The 14,464-nt window shown below is 35.3% G+C and overlaps 2 protein-coding genes across 2 annotated transcripts in view; both read left to right on the top strand.

The window, feature by feature from the left end:
• LOC110032476 (L10-interacting MYB domain-containing protein-like) overlaps positions 1 to 515 on the top strand; it is a 5,940-nt gene extending 5,425 nt beyond the window's left edge. Inside the window, exon 3 of the mRNA XM_020736124.1 lies at positions 475 to 515. Coding sequence (XP_020591783.1) covers positions 475 to 515 — 41 coding nt within the window. The remainder of the gene's footprint in view (positions 1 to 474) is intronic.
• A 246-nt stretch (positions 516 to 761) lies between these two features.
• On the top strand, positions 762 to 3,325 carry LOC110032475 (protein DETOXIFICATION 54). The gene is made up of 3 exons (XM_020736122.1): positions 762 to 1,765; positions 1,828 to 2,375; positions 3,160 to 3,325. The coding sequence occupies exons 1-3, from the start codon at positions 842 to 844 to the stop codon at positions 3,323 to 3,325; spliced, it is 1,638 nt and encodes a 545-aa protein (XP_020591781.1). The 5' UTR covers positions 762 to 841.
• The last annotated feature ends 11,139 nt before the right edge of the window (positions 3,326 to 14,464 follow it).

Genomic DNA, 14,464 nt, shown 5'->3' with positions numbered 1-14,464 from the left:
CAGCGCAGCTGAAGCTGAAAAGCTGACAATCTGCAGCTGCGCCAAACAGACCCTAAGTTTTCAAATTTATTGATAGTTTGTAAGAGATTCTCATAGAAATGTCCCTTATCAAAAACATAGCCGACCAAACCAGGTTTCCACCAAATGGAGCCTTCAAGCAACTTTTCCTCATAAAAAAAAAAAAAAAAAGTTTTTTTCCCATTCGATGGCCGTAAGAGAAATTGAAGGTGGATGAATTTGATAGATGCGAAGAGAAGAAACCCTTCTAATTGTTATTCTACAGGAGCTTGAGAATAAAAACGAGAAAAGGGGGAAGTGAGGAGAGGGGGTGAAGGAATTCATGGAGGAAGAGCATCTTAGACCCTAGCAGGACTATGGAGAAGAAGTCCCCAAGTGGCGACTATGGTTTCGAAAGCCCTAGGAGAGCGAGGAGGTCTCGCCTTGTCCCTCAATAATTGAAAATTTCTATGATAGTTGTGGGTGATGTGCTTGGTGTGGATTACTTTGATGTTTAGGTAATCATCTCATGAGACGTCCACATATCTACAGATTATTATTAACAAGTCATCGCCACATCAGATAACTCACCCATTAGAGAAAAATGACCCACTCACAAACCGCATTCCTATTTTAGATGCGGTCACCGTACCATCCGGTACTGCTACTCCAAAAAAAAAGAAATAGTAATAAAATAATCATTAACAGATAAAAAACATATATAAAACAAAGGAGCAAGAATCGAAGAGAAAAGGCACACCTTTTAATTGGCCACGCATTCATCACTTTCAGCCGTTACATTGCCCCCTCCAATATTTCCAAGAACAAGTCCCGCAGATCAATAATGGCGGAGGAAGACGAAGACGAGAGGCATGGAAGGAGCACGAGGGCCACAGTCCTAGATGAGCTCCACGCCCTCTGGAGCATGGCGGCCCCCATCACTGCCATGAACTGCGTCGTCTATCTCCGTGCCATGATATCCGTAGTCTGTCTCGGCCGGCTCGGCGCACTGGAGCTGGCCGGCGGCGGTCTATCTATCGGCTTCACCAACATCACCGGCTACTCTGTTCTCGTCGGACTCGCATCCGGTTTAGAACCACTTTGCAGCCAAGCCTACGGTTCCCGCAACTGGGACCTCATTTCCCTTTCTCTGCAGCGCGCCATTCTCCTCCTCCTCGCCGCCGCCATCCCCATATCCTTTCTCTGGCTCAACCTCGGTCCCATCTTCATCGCTCTCGGCCAAGACCCGGCCATTACCACCGCAGCTGCTTCCTATTGCCTCTTCTCCCTCCCAGACCTCCTCACCAATGCCTTCCTCCAACCCCTCCGTGTGTTCCTTCGTTCCCAAGGCATAACAAAACCCATGGCCCTCTGCTCTGCTGCCGCCGTGCTCCTCCACCTTCCCCTAAGCTTCTTATTCGCCTTTGTGCTCCATCTCGGCGTCCCAGGCGTCGCAATCGCCGCCGTCTTTACCAATCTAAATATGGCACTTTTCCTCCTCGCCTACCTCCATTTCTCCGGTGCTTGTAACCTCACCTGGCGTGGCTGGTCCCTTGCCGCCTTTCAACAACTCACTCCTCTGCTCCGCCTCGCCATCCCGTCCTGTTTCGGCGTCTGTCTCGAATGGTGGTGGTACGAAATCGTCACAGTGCTCGCCGGCTACCTTCCCAATCCAACCACCGCTGTCGGCGCAACCGCCATTCTAATTCAAACCACCAGCCTCATGTACACCGTTCCTATGTCTCTGGCGGCGTGTGTCTCCACCCGGGTACTACAAACCTCCATCAAATTAGTTTCGATTAAGATTTGGTGCTAATTGTTTCAATGCAGGTGGGAAATGAGTTGGGAGCGGGGAGGCCGAGGAGGGCGAGGATGGCAGCGATGGTTGCGATGGGATGTGCGGTGGTGATAGGGATGGTGAATGTGGGATGGACGGTGGCATGGAGGGAGAGGTGGACGCTGCTGTTCACGAAAGATGTGGGGATAGCGGGACTTGCGGCGGGGACGATGCCGGTGATTGGGCTGTGCGAGGTGGGCAACTGCCCGCAAACGACGGGGTGTGGGGTGTTGAGGGGAACGGCGAGGCCGGGCGTTGGGGCGAGGATTAATCTGCTGTCGTTTTATTTGGTGGGGATGCCGGTGGCGGTGGGGATGGCGTTCGGGCTGAGGGTTGGGTTTGGGGGGTTGTGGTATGGGCTGTTGACGGCGCAGTTGGTGTGCGTTGCGTACGTGGGGGTGGTGGTGCTGGGGTGGACGGATTGGGAGGGGGAGGCGATGAGGGCAAGGAAGCTCACCGGAAGAGTGGAGTTGGCCGGCGAGGTGGCAGGCGGTGGAGAGGAGGCAATGAGGTTTATGGGGCACTTCGATGGTGAGGCGTGGTTTTTTTTTTTTTTTTTTTTTTTTTTTTTTTTTTGGCAATGGTAAAGAAGAAGTGTAAATTTTTTATGGAGGTTAGATTTTAATTATGAATATTGATGAGGTTTTTTTTGGTTTGTTCTCACTTATATTTCGAGCTCAAAAAATGTGTTCATGTTCGGCTCGTTTATTTAGCGAGGCGAACACCCGTTCACAAACAAAAAGTCGTTTTGACAGCCCTAATCACGTGGTCATAAAATATTAATGATTGGTGCAAGATTTAAAACATATCTTTTATTTAATTTTCTTAATTAATACTTTTAATTGATTGTAAATCTTTGTCGCCTTGTAATCAATTAAATTTTTTTAAAAATACTACTCATCAAGAATATATATATATATATATTATTGATTAGTAGTATTTCTAGTGAAAATGAGCTGAACACGAACAAATAAATATTTTTTCGTGTTGTTGGTGTTCGGCTTATTAACTTAGGGAACGAGCCGAACACAACCCAAATATTTTGGAAGGATTCTATATATTTTGGAAGAAATCATTAATGTAGTGGGTTGACTAGGAGGTTTGACTGGGTTGACTAGGAGGTTTGACTAATGGTAGATTTATAAAAAAAATTTCTACAAATTGCATTTAAATTTAATTTTATCTATAAATTTGTCAACTTTGAAGGATTATTATTTTTAAAATTTGAAAAAAAAAAAACGGCTATTTATTTGTCACATCAAAAATTCATGTCAATTTTTGTGCAAATATTATTGTTATTATAAACATTTCGCTTGGTTTCGAAGGGTAAATCGTTGGCATGAGTGGAGGAGGTATCACCAGCATGTTCTTGACTTCAAAAATTGTAGGGAAGTCGAGCTTGTAATGCAGTACAAATCCTTGTCTAGGATAACATTGATAAATGACATTTCTTATGCCATGTTGTCCAAGATGATTAGATTTGTTCATTGACTGAAAGAAAGGGAGTCATACCTAGCATTCAATTCTTCTGAATTTATTTATTTTACACTTAAATATTACTTTTTTACATTTTATATCCAAATATTTCATATGAAAAGATTCAATATACATTTTCATGTATAGGTAAGGTGTCATGTAAGACATGTACATACATAATAGTTGAGTGGTATGTATGGGTGAGTCTTCCAAAAATTTTATCTATTTAAGAGTTTAACTTCTAACATTTTATATGTATTTGTATAATATTCTAGTCTCAACATCAATTCAATAAATTTTGTAATATTGCTGTTTTTGAAGTAAAACTCATTTTTATCATAAACATGTTTAGATGTGACTTCAAAAGTGTTGCATAAATAGGTCTGAAAATTTAATTGTTTGATATGTAAATAAATATGAGTTTTGTGTGATATGTGATGTGTGATGTGTGATGCATAGAAATTCTCCACATATAATATTTTCTATGAGAGCTGTGTATTAGCGCCAATGATTTATATAACTGTTAAGTGTAAGGCTCCACAAAGAATAGCGACCTATATGAAAAAAAATAAAAGCCAAATAGAATCAAGGAAAGGGGCATTTACATACTGTTGAATCCAGATTTGTCCTGAGGCATGTCAAAGGATTAGAACAGTAGGAACCAGAGATGAAAATAAGAGAAGAAATTATAACCATCAAATCATTGTACACTTTAAATTTTTGATAAAAATTAAAATTATTCATCATTAAATCAATAAAGGCTTGAAAAGACTATAAAATGTTCCAACAAAAGAACAAAACTCAAAAGAAAATATATCAAAATTGCTCTTTGAAAATTCAACTATATGTTATAATGGCAGGCTCTCTTAAGATCTCTCCTTACATGAAATGAAATAATGACATTGTAATTTAAATGATTGAATTACATATTTTATTGAACTGATTAATGTGATTAAAAATTGTGTTTAAATTTTTTAAAATGTTATTTTAAATAAAAATAGTAACCACTTTTTAAGATGAAAAATAAAATATAAGGCTAATTGTTATACTTGTTTATTATAAATTTAAGAGTCTTTTAGCATGTCAAACATTAAGTAACCACTAGAATAAATGATACCAAAATTGACATTATTCCAGGCATTTAATGAAGACTGAGTCTTCAATTGCCAAGCTGCCAACTTTCAATCTATTAAATGGTAATCCCATCTATTTTTTAGTGCTAAAATGTGGACATACTTGAAATTGAATTCATTACCATTCATTTCTTATAATATGTTATAAATAAGAGTATAAATAATTAGAGGAAACCATCTTTTATCTATATCATGAGATAGCAAACAATAATCTTTTCAAAAATCAATTTAAAAATATTAAGAGCTCGAATTTCTCAATAAAAATTAGTATTCAAACTAGTTCAACAACAGAATAATAGGAAACAAAATGATAATGAGTTTTCATCACAATACATAACCCATCAAGTACTTTAGTGTAAAGATCATAATTAATCAATTTAACAGAATTTTAAAACTTTTCTTAAAAAGTGCATTAAATAGACTGTTTAAGTGAAATAACTTTTAACCAGAGCAATTTATAACAAATAAAATCCTCTAAGTCATAAAAAAATCATATGAGTAAACTTAAAATCAAAAACATCAGTGTCATTCCATCATAATTTTTCATTTCTCTTATGATAAAAATTTTATCAATAAAGACGAGATATTGCAATGGAAGCGAAAAGGAAGACTCATAGGCTTACGATTTTCTATATAAATTTTAGAAAGTTATTGGTAGAACTTCCTAAGATAATTTTAGAGTTTATTTAGTAATTCTAAGTAGGTATGTGGGAGAATTGAATGCAATTCCAAAGCCACGCTAGGGTTGACAAAGTTGGGTTGATTTAGATTCAACTTGGTTTTTTAAATTTCTAAAGTAATATTATTATATCTCCACATGTTAATATCTCAACTTCTTTATACTTTTGTAGGGGTCTTTGATTAGAAAGAAGTGTGAAGGAATTGAGAAGATAGGGTGAAAAAAATAATCTACATGAAACCCATAAGTGATGTTTATGACTTTAACTGGTACAGTTGGGGCTTGGACCAAACTATAAAAGCTTTAGCGATATAAGAATGTGCCCATGGTTTTAAACTATTTAATAGTGGATTTTATTAGAGAAAATGAGGTATGTGGGTGTCTGCATTGTTAGGGACCACACATAGAAGTTTAAAAATTTTTTCGCTTATGATTGAATATGACATCAATGAATAACACATCATTCGAAAAGAAGAAAATACTACTCTATGATAAATCCAATATTAAAGTGATTGTTTCAATACTCCTAAAGGCTACAAGAAAATAGTTTTTTTTTTCTCTTATCCTAAATTGATAAGTTATTTTAATTATGGGGTCTGATATCCCTAAAAACACTGTCATTGCCCGTCCCAAGCCCGGATGTGAGAAGTGGTGGGTTGTGTTAGGTAGTCGATGGTCAACGTAAAACTTGTCGAAATAAAATCATGACATTAATCATTTTGAACATTGTGTAAGTGTTAGGGCGTCCCCTGGAAACGACGCTTTATATGACTTAATTACAATGAAAAGTGTGCAAGAGTCGCAACACCGACGCCCGAGGGTAGTGTCAAATAAGGAAGGGTTCTCACATTATGGACGGATGCGTGTAAAGAAGTCTGTCTATGAAACTAATGAAACTAATATTAAGATATTATCTTGAAATAAAGTGTCAAACTTGCTTGCTCTTACATATATTTCAAAATTTTCTTTCATAAAATAAACTTAGCATAATCTTTTGGGATGATCAGAACACAAACTATTTTTTTCAAAATATGTAAAATTTATTTCAACTTTTGTGATCATCAGTCGCACCAATTTGGGTGTTCAATAGTAAGAATGGCTTAACACCAAAGTTATTTTCATATATGACTGGTAAAAAAAATGCTCGAGCTACTTTCAATAAGAATTTATTTTTTCTTTCATTTCAGTCACACAATTTTGTTATGGAGTATCGACATAATAGTTTTTATGAACTATTCTTTTTTTCTTACAAAAATTCCAAAATGTTACTCTAGACTAAAGAAATTGAAAAAAGCAAAGATGTTGCTAACTTATCTTACATGTAAACTTCAACTTTGTATCAAAGCAGATATAATTCCATTGGTAAAAATATCTCCTATAAAAAGGAACCAATACTAAAAATTCTTTCTCCAAAATGTTTCTTTAGACTGAAGAAGACGCAAGAGCAAGCAAGTTTACCAACTAACATCAATGCATGCATATGTAGAACAAGTTCGCAAAAAAGTCTTAATGAAATTGAAAAACAATACTCACATATATTTCATCCCATGACTTCTCTTAGTTGATCATGATAAGTATAGATGTTGTTAACTTATATGTCATGTAAACTTCAACTTTGCATTATGCAATTCCATTGGTAAAAATCTCTCAAATAAAAAAACAAAGCAGTGCTCAAAATTCTCCTCTCAAAATGTTTCTTTAAAATAAAGAAGAGGCAAGAGCCATGCATACACAAAAAAAAATCCACACAAATTCTTAATGAAATAGAAAAATAATGCTCACATATATTTCATTCCATAACTTCTCCTAGATAATCAGGATAAGTATAAATGCTATTTAAATTATCTGTTATGTAAACTTCAACTTTGCATCAAAGTATAAGCAATTTTATTTTTAAAAATATAGATGTTGATAACTTTTTTGTCATGTAAACTTCAACTCTATATCAAAGCACATGTAATTTCATTTGTAAAAATCTCTTAGATAAAAAAGAAATGAACCAATGCTCAAATTCCTCTCCCCCCAACACCCAAAAATGTCACTCTAGACTAAAAAATAGGCAAGGGCAAGCAAATTAACCAACTAACATCTGTGCATGCACATGCAAAACAAGTCCATAAAAATTCTTAATGAAATAGAATAACAATGTTCATATATATTTTATTCCATACCTTTTCATAGTTGATCAGGATAAGTATAGATGCTTCTAACCTGTCTGTCATGTGAACTTCAAGTTTGCATCAAAGTATATGTTATTCCATTAGCAAAAATCTCTCAAATAAAAAAAGAAAGCTGTGCTCAAAATTCTCTCCACAAAATGTTACTCTAAACTGAAGAAGAGACAAGAGCAAGCAAATCAACTAACATCAATGCATGCATATGCAGAACAAGTTTTAAAAAAAAATTCTTAAAAAAATAGAGGAACTTTGCTCATATTAATTTAATTTCATAACACCTCCTAGTTGATCAACATAAGTATAGATTCTTCTAAATTATCTATCATGTAAGCTTTAAGTTTGCATCAAAGCATATATTATTTCATTGATAAAAATCTCTCAAATAAAAAAAAGAAATAGTGCTCAAAATTCTCCCCCAAAAATGCTGCTTTAAACTGAAGAAGTGGCAAGTGCAAACAAATTGACCAACTAACATCGGTTTCAAGTTCGTAAAAATTTCTTAAAAAAATTAAAAAATATTGTTGAAATATATTTTATTTCATAATTTTTATTGATTGATCAGAATAACCATAGATGTTGCTAACAAAATCATATGCAATTCGATAAAAAAAATATGGGAACCATGCATATCAAAAACAATTCCAACAAAAATTCTCAGAGAGACTGTAAAATAGTGTTCATATATCTTTCCTCCAATAACTTTTCATATTTGATTATTAGAAAAATAGATGTTGTTGTTAACTTATCTATCATGTAACATTCAAATTCGCATAAAAGCAAATACATTTCCAACAGTAAAAATTTTTAAAATAAAAAAATTTGAACCAATGCTCAAATATCTCCCCCCGGAATGTATTAAACTGAAGGTAAGAACAAACAAATAGACTTACTAACATCAGAACATGTATATAAGAAATATGTCTAACAAAAATTCTCAAACAAACAGAAAATTAGTACACCTAACCGAACACAAAAGCCAAACATAGAAGCCGAACGACGCAACGAAACAGAGGAAAATCTAAACCGCAAAAAGCCATAAAAGAAAAAATTTCATCAGAGATAGGCAACTAATCGACAACAACTACATTGGAGGAAGGGGAGTGCAATTGGCTTTCAGCCCTAAAAACAAAGGTAACAAGAAGAGGGACCAGGGGTGAATGCAGGAATATGAGATTGAGATTAGACGATTTAAGTAGGGGCAGCCACGTTAAAAGCCAGTTGCAACAGAGATCACACCGCGGAACGCAGAGGCCTCTCCTCTGTTTCGGAATTCGCCGATCCGCGGCCCACCATCTGCAAAATGCACGCCATAAGTCAACTCCCAAGTGTCTCCTTCACTGTTTTGAAAATGAGAAGCCCAAGAGATGAGCTTCGAAAAGCACCGAAAAGAGTGTAAAATCTAAAGGCGACCATTCCACATTCTTTGGCATTTGCATATCTCGGTTGAACGCAAATTTTGTCTTGAACTTGAAAAGGTGCGGTGCCGTCGTTCATCCCCTCCACCCCAACAGTAAGCCTCCAAAAGTTAGATTCTGACGCTTGAAGCTGCCAAAATCAGTTCTCTCGGCTTTATTCCAAAAACAGAACGCCCAGCTTTCGTGGCCTTGAAACGCACATATCTTTTCGTCGCCGGACAGCCCATTTCAACCAGAATCAATTCTTTTCTGGGAATAATACTGTCAGCTTTGACGAGACACAGACGCGGCCGCGGCCAGGCCCTTGCGCAGCTTTATTTTTGGCTATAATACTGTCTCCCATTGGCAAAGGCTCTTGCATCTCTCTCCTCTGAAACAGCACAAAAAACAAACAGCAACAAAAATAGAAAAAAATGAACAAAAGAAGTGTGCATTGATTGAGAAAAGTCACTAATTATTCATAATATTAGATGATTAAATTTAATTGGGGCAGCCCTTTTCAAACTTATAGTACATTGATTGAAATAAAATAAAATTTTAAAACGATCGAATTTGAGCGCTAACCCTACTAGAATTACTAGAATTTAATAGCAAAATCTAATTGGGCAGCTTAGTTATCAAGGAGCCCTCACATAAAAACCATTCAACCCTGGGAGAAACGCCCTCATTCTTGTTGATACCCTCAACGATTTCTCATCAATGGACACGAAATTCGAGGCATTACACTAATCTCGAGATAAATTTTGTGAAAAGAATAATCAAACTTTATATTAAAAATTATCCACAACTTCAATTTCAAGAAATATTATAATCAAATTGATTGGCTCGACGAGACGGACCTATTGATATCAAAATTGGTCTAATTTGAGTCAAATTAGATTCAGATCAAATCGTTAAACTACTTTTGACAAATTTCAGTACATAATTGGAATGTCAAATAGATTTCAAATCTGACGTGTTTATAGTCAAATCACGCGTATCAGCAAGATGAATCAATGAGTCTGAGATCACTTAATTCCAATATCATTAAGGCACTTAACGGTCCTAAGTTAAATTTAATGATGGGTTTATTTTTTGGTTAAGATAAGTCTAAGTTGAGTTAGACCTAAGTTAAATTTAATGTTGGGTTTATTTTTTGGCTAAGTCAAGTCAAAGTTGGGTTAGACTTTGAGTTAAGTTTAAAGTTGGGTTTAGTTTTTGGTTATGTGAAGTCTAGGTTGGATTAGACTTAAGTTGAATTAGAATTTGAATTGAGTTAGACCTAATTTAAATTTAAAGTTTGAGTTGAGTTAGGTCTTGTTTAAGTTAGACCCAAGCTAAGTTTACAATTTGAGTTAAGTTAAGTCTAAGTTGAGTCTGACATATCTTAACGCTTAGGATAAATTCAAGTTGGCTTATGTCTAGGATGGGTTAGACCTAAGTTAAATTTTAAGTTTTAGTTATTAAGGAAATTTTATAATTAAAGTAATAATTATGAAACTATTCCTTGGTTCATTGATAAGCCACTTGTGTTATTTTTATTAAGGTGTTGATTAAATGTTATTAAGGGTATATTTTTAATTTCTTTAAATATTCAATTTAGCCTTTAGATTAATAGGTTTGGTTGTCTCCATCTCGAATATTTTTACAAATTGAAATAGGGTTTCATTTCTTTTCTGATTTTGAACTTAATTAAGGCTTGTTATGTGTAGCTTCATGACTTAAAAAAAGTATTGATTTCATTAATTTTCATTACCTAATTTGTTAATTAATTTTTTTTAATTCTATTCTTAGTTTCATTAAGTCCTAGTACAAGGGATTCCAAACCTCTTTTCTCTGGTTTTTATTTAAGTTTGGAGACAATAGGGTTCTATGTGCAAAGGATTTTAAAGTACAAAATTACCCTCCAATGATATATATAAATATATTGATTTTCAGAAACTAGCATTGACCTTTTAGTTGACCATTTTACTGAGTTTGATTTTCTCTTCAATTTCTAACTGATTTTGATTTTTTTAATTCTATATTTATTTCCTTGGTTAATTAATTTTTCATTGAAAATTGTGATTTTCATACTTAGAGGTGGTCTATGTCCTTGAAAAAATCAGGGAATCTACTTAAGGACACAGAGAACTAACCGTCCAAATTTCATTAATTTTTGTTTTATATTTAATTTTTAATGATTTAATTACTGGTTAGTGGTCTCAATTCATTTTAAAGTTAATTATTATCTAAGTAATTCAGATTTTATTTTTGTTAAAATCTCCTCTGTTTATCAAGTTTTAGGTTGTTTTTTTTTTATTTTTGTGATTTTTCTTTATTAAGTTATGATTTTTTAAAGTTATTTTGAATTTTCTGTATTTAATTAATTCAAACAATTTGAATTTCTTACTTATCCATGAGGAGCAGCGTTAATTTAAGCATCTTTGAGCTTTCCATGTGGCACTCCACCATTTAATCAATCATCCATGTAAGTCACTAAGGTGGCATCGATTCGTTGTCCGCTCCTCTGTCATTGAATCATCTAACTTGATCAATGCCGTCTATTTCTAATACACGAAAATGGATGAAATTGGATCATTGTCCCCATGGGACAGAGAATCAAGAGTTGTTCATGATCTAACCCTAAGATCTCTCAATCTAGTTGATCAAACTTCACTCCAAATTATCCTAAAATGTTTATCTGATCCTGAAGAAAAGATCTATATGGCTAAACCTCAAGAAATTAACACTTTCTTTCACAAAAGACCAAATTGATAGCAAAGTTATGAAGTTTTGGCCATCACCATTGCCCAAGACATGAGGCCTCAATTGGGTTTGTCAGAGAGCTTTGCCTTGATGGTGTGCACCACCTTTAAGCTTCAATTTAACTTTAAATTGGGTCCAAGTATGTTTAAGAGCAAATGATGGGTCATGTTGATGTTGGAGTGGTTTAGAGGGTGTGGGACCGAGGAATTTGGTGTGGGAAGTGGTTTTAGACCTTTGTGAAGCTTTTGGGATGGTTAATTTTAAGTTTTGAGGTGGTTGATGGTGAAGATGTGAGAAGCCCTAGATTTAGTGAATAAAATTGGGGTTTGGAAGTAGAGGAGATGGCCTACAAATGGATGGAGTAGGCCACTTTGGTCTGTGAGGAGATTTTTAGTAGCAAATGCTCATGGTTTTGGTGAAGAAATGGGGAGTTTGGCGTGCATGGTTGGCTCTTAGGTTTGATTTTCTTATGGCCATTGGAGGCCATGGAAGCTCTGACATTGCTTGGGGACACTAGAAATTTTTTGTGGGGCTTACCAGAGCTTGGGAAGAATTAGGTCGGTGGCTTGGGCAAAGGTAAAGGAACTTTATCCATTTTTGATGTACTGAGCATGGTTGAGCTCCAATGGATATGAAGGTGGCATGGGAGGAGCTAGGATTCATTGGGGAGAGATTAAACTTGGTGGCTAAGCTCAGTCTTGGTCTCCCATGACTTTCATTTGAGTTTGATTTAGGTTGGTGTTACCAAGGTGACACATGGTGGTCTTTTGGATTCATGTGTGCATGATTTGTCTCTTACTGCTTGGCTTAGCTTGATTAATTCCCAATTTTGTTATTCGGTTATTTAATTATGTGTGAGTTTTATGGTTATGAGGTTTTAGGTTTTGGCCTTAGACCACGGGCTTTGGGCTTTGGGCGTTGGGTTTTTGATTAAAGTTTGGGTTATTGCATGATTAGGTTTTGATGTATTTTAAAAGGTATTGAGTGATTTTAGTTTCTTATGTCAAACAATTCCAATTAATTTAATTACCCAAGAATTTTACTTCGTCATTCTAATATATTTTTGTAGTTTGAGTCAAATTTTATTTATTTTAGTAGATTTAGATTTTTGTAACATTCATTTGATATTAAAAATTTAAAGTTTAAAATTTTATTTATGATTTTAATTTTTGTTAACTAAATTTAGTAACTTTTAGGTGATATTTATTTTAATTTTGTTTATGGCACATTTAGGTGTTGAATCGTTTAGGGTTGATTTGGGGCTAGTGATTTAGGTGAATTAAGTTTTATTAGTTTCAATTTAAATTGGCAGTTGTTGACTTCAATTTTCCTTTGAGTTTGATTTTGATGATTTTAAATTTCTCTTAATGATTTTAATTTTCTCTTAATGATTTCATTTTAGTGACTCTGTGAAATTTTAATAAGTTTCAAATATGAATTGTGATGATTTGATTTTCTTATGGTCCAATTTTGATTATTCTTAGTATAAAAAATTTTTAGGGTTCCCATTACAAGGTAAAGCTAACCTTGGTCCCAAGCTAAATCTATGGTCATATGGTCTTATTTGAAATAAAGGAAGGCCACCAGACCTCAAGGGTGCATAGTGGGCTAGCAAGGAGAGAACCTAAGTCTCTAAGGGTGAAATGGTTTCTTAAGGCATTTTCTCTGATACAGGAACTCAACTTGGGCTTTAATGACTAAACCCTAATCATCTCAACCAAAAGTTCAGGATTTGAGATCTAGCATATCAGCCCAAAGAATTCATGAAGATTTGCTTGGATTTATACATGGATGTTGGTTCTTTCACCAGTCTTCTAAGAGAGCCTCTCAGAAAACCATAAGACTAGATCCTGAGTATCTAGAGAGAACAGACCTCAAAAGTGAGGTCAACACCATATTTATAGGGTCAGTAGAAAGGATGAACTGTCAAATGGATAGGAGTGTAGTTAGTCGTTCTCAAAATTGTGCTAACAAAAAAATTAAATTAACACACAATTCAAGATAAAAAAATTAAAATTAATTTCAAAATTTAAAAATTACATGTATAGCTCAGAAGCTACTTCATGGAAAAATATTTTATAAGAATTTGACTCACTGCTTTAGCCGAGACATATCCTTGTCAAAGAAGCCTCTTATATAAAACCTCTCCCCTAACTAAAATTAGTCTACCCAACTTATCTCTGCCTAGACCCAAGCAATGGAAAATGTCTCACAAATGGCCAATAACTTCGAGCGAAGTGTGACCATTTCCTCATGAAGGAAAGTCATTTCCTTATGGAGAACGATCATCTCCACTTCCATTGGTTCACCTTTTCAACACAGACCAGCAACCAATGCATATCCTTGGCATGGGAAGCCCAACCAACTAGGTTAAAGAGTCCCCTTGTCATGCAGACAGTGCACCAATGACCCATAAGATATCCAACACGATCGGTTGCTTCCTCGTATTCCTCACTAGGATTACCCAGAAGGTTATCCCTTTATTCCTACCAAGGATTAGCCACCTCTGGACGACCCCCAATCCAAGCCACTGGCTCCACGGTCAGATATGAATCAATTTCCATTGAAAGAGAATTAACAACCACAATCTAAGATGGGTTGCACCAAAGGATAATATAAAGAAAAAAAAATTAAGAGAAGTATAAAAATCAGATAAGCAAGATTGAAATCTCTCATACTAAGGATTTTATCTCACTCAAACATGATAAATGATGCCTCCCCCTCACTAATTTTTTTTCTATGTCCCGGGTGGCAATGGATCATTAGTAGTTTTGTACTCCCTGAGCATAACCACAGTGCTTGCAGCTCTCGATGCGACCCGATCGATAGGCAAGGTTTGAGTTTTAATAGGAGGCGAGACCGATAGTTTGACAAATGGGACAACCGATCGGCTCCCAACATCTGCTTAAGCAAACTCTCACTGACGGTCTTGGAGGGAGTCAAATGATCCCACTTGATTCTCTAGTTCAGGCATTTCCTTTTTCTTTACAATGACTTTCTTATTCCTCTTTTCACCCCACCCC

The sequence above is a fragment of the Phalaenopsis equestris genome, unplaced genomic scaffold, assembly GCF_001263595.1.
Source record: "Phalaenopsis equestris unplaced genomic scaffold, ASM126359v1 Scaffold000949, whole genome shotgun sequence".
Lineage (NCBI taxonomy): Eukaryota > Viridiplantae > Streptophyta > Magnoliopsida > Asparagales > Orchidaceae > Phalaenopsis > Phalaenopsis equestris.
This window is presented reverse-complemented; position numbering and strand designations above follow the sequence as displayed.

Coding starts and splice junctions, on each gene's coding strand:
- LOC110032475 (XM_020736122.1), top strand. CDS start 842: ATGGCGGAGGAAGACGAAGACGAGAGGCATGGAAGGAGCACGAGGGCC. Junction 1,766..1,827: donor CGGCGTGTGTCTCCACCCGG/GTACTACAAACC, acceptor GTTTCAATGCAG/GTGGGAAATGAGTTGGGAGC. Junction 2,376..3,159: donor CACTTCGATGGTGAGGCGTG/GTTTTTTTTTTT, acceptor TTGGTTTCGAAG/GGTAAATCGTTGGCATGAGT.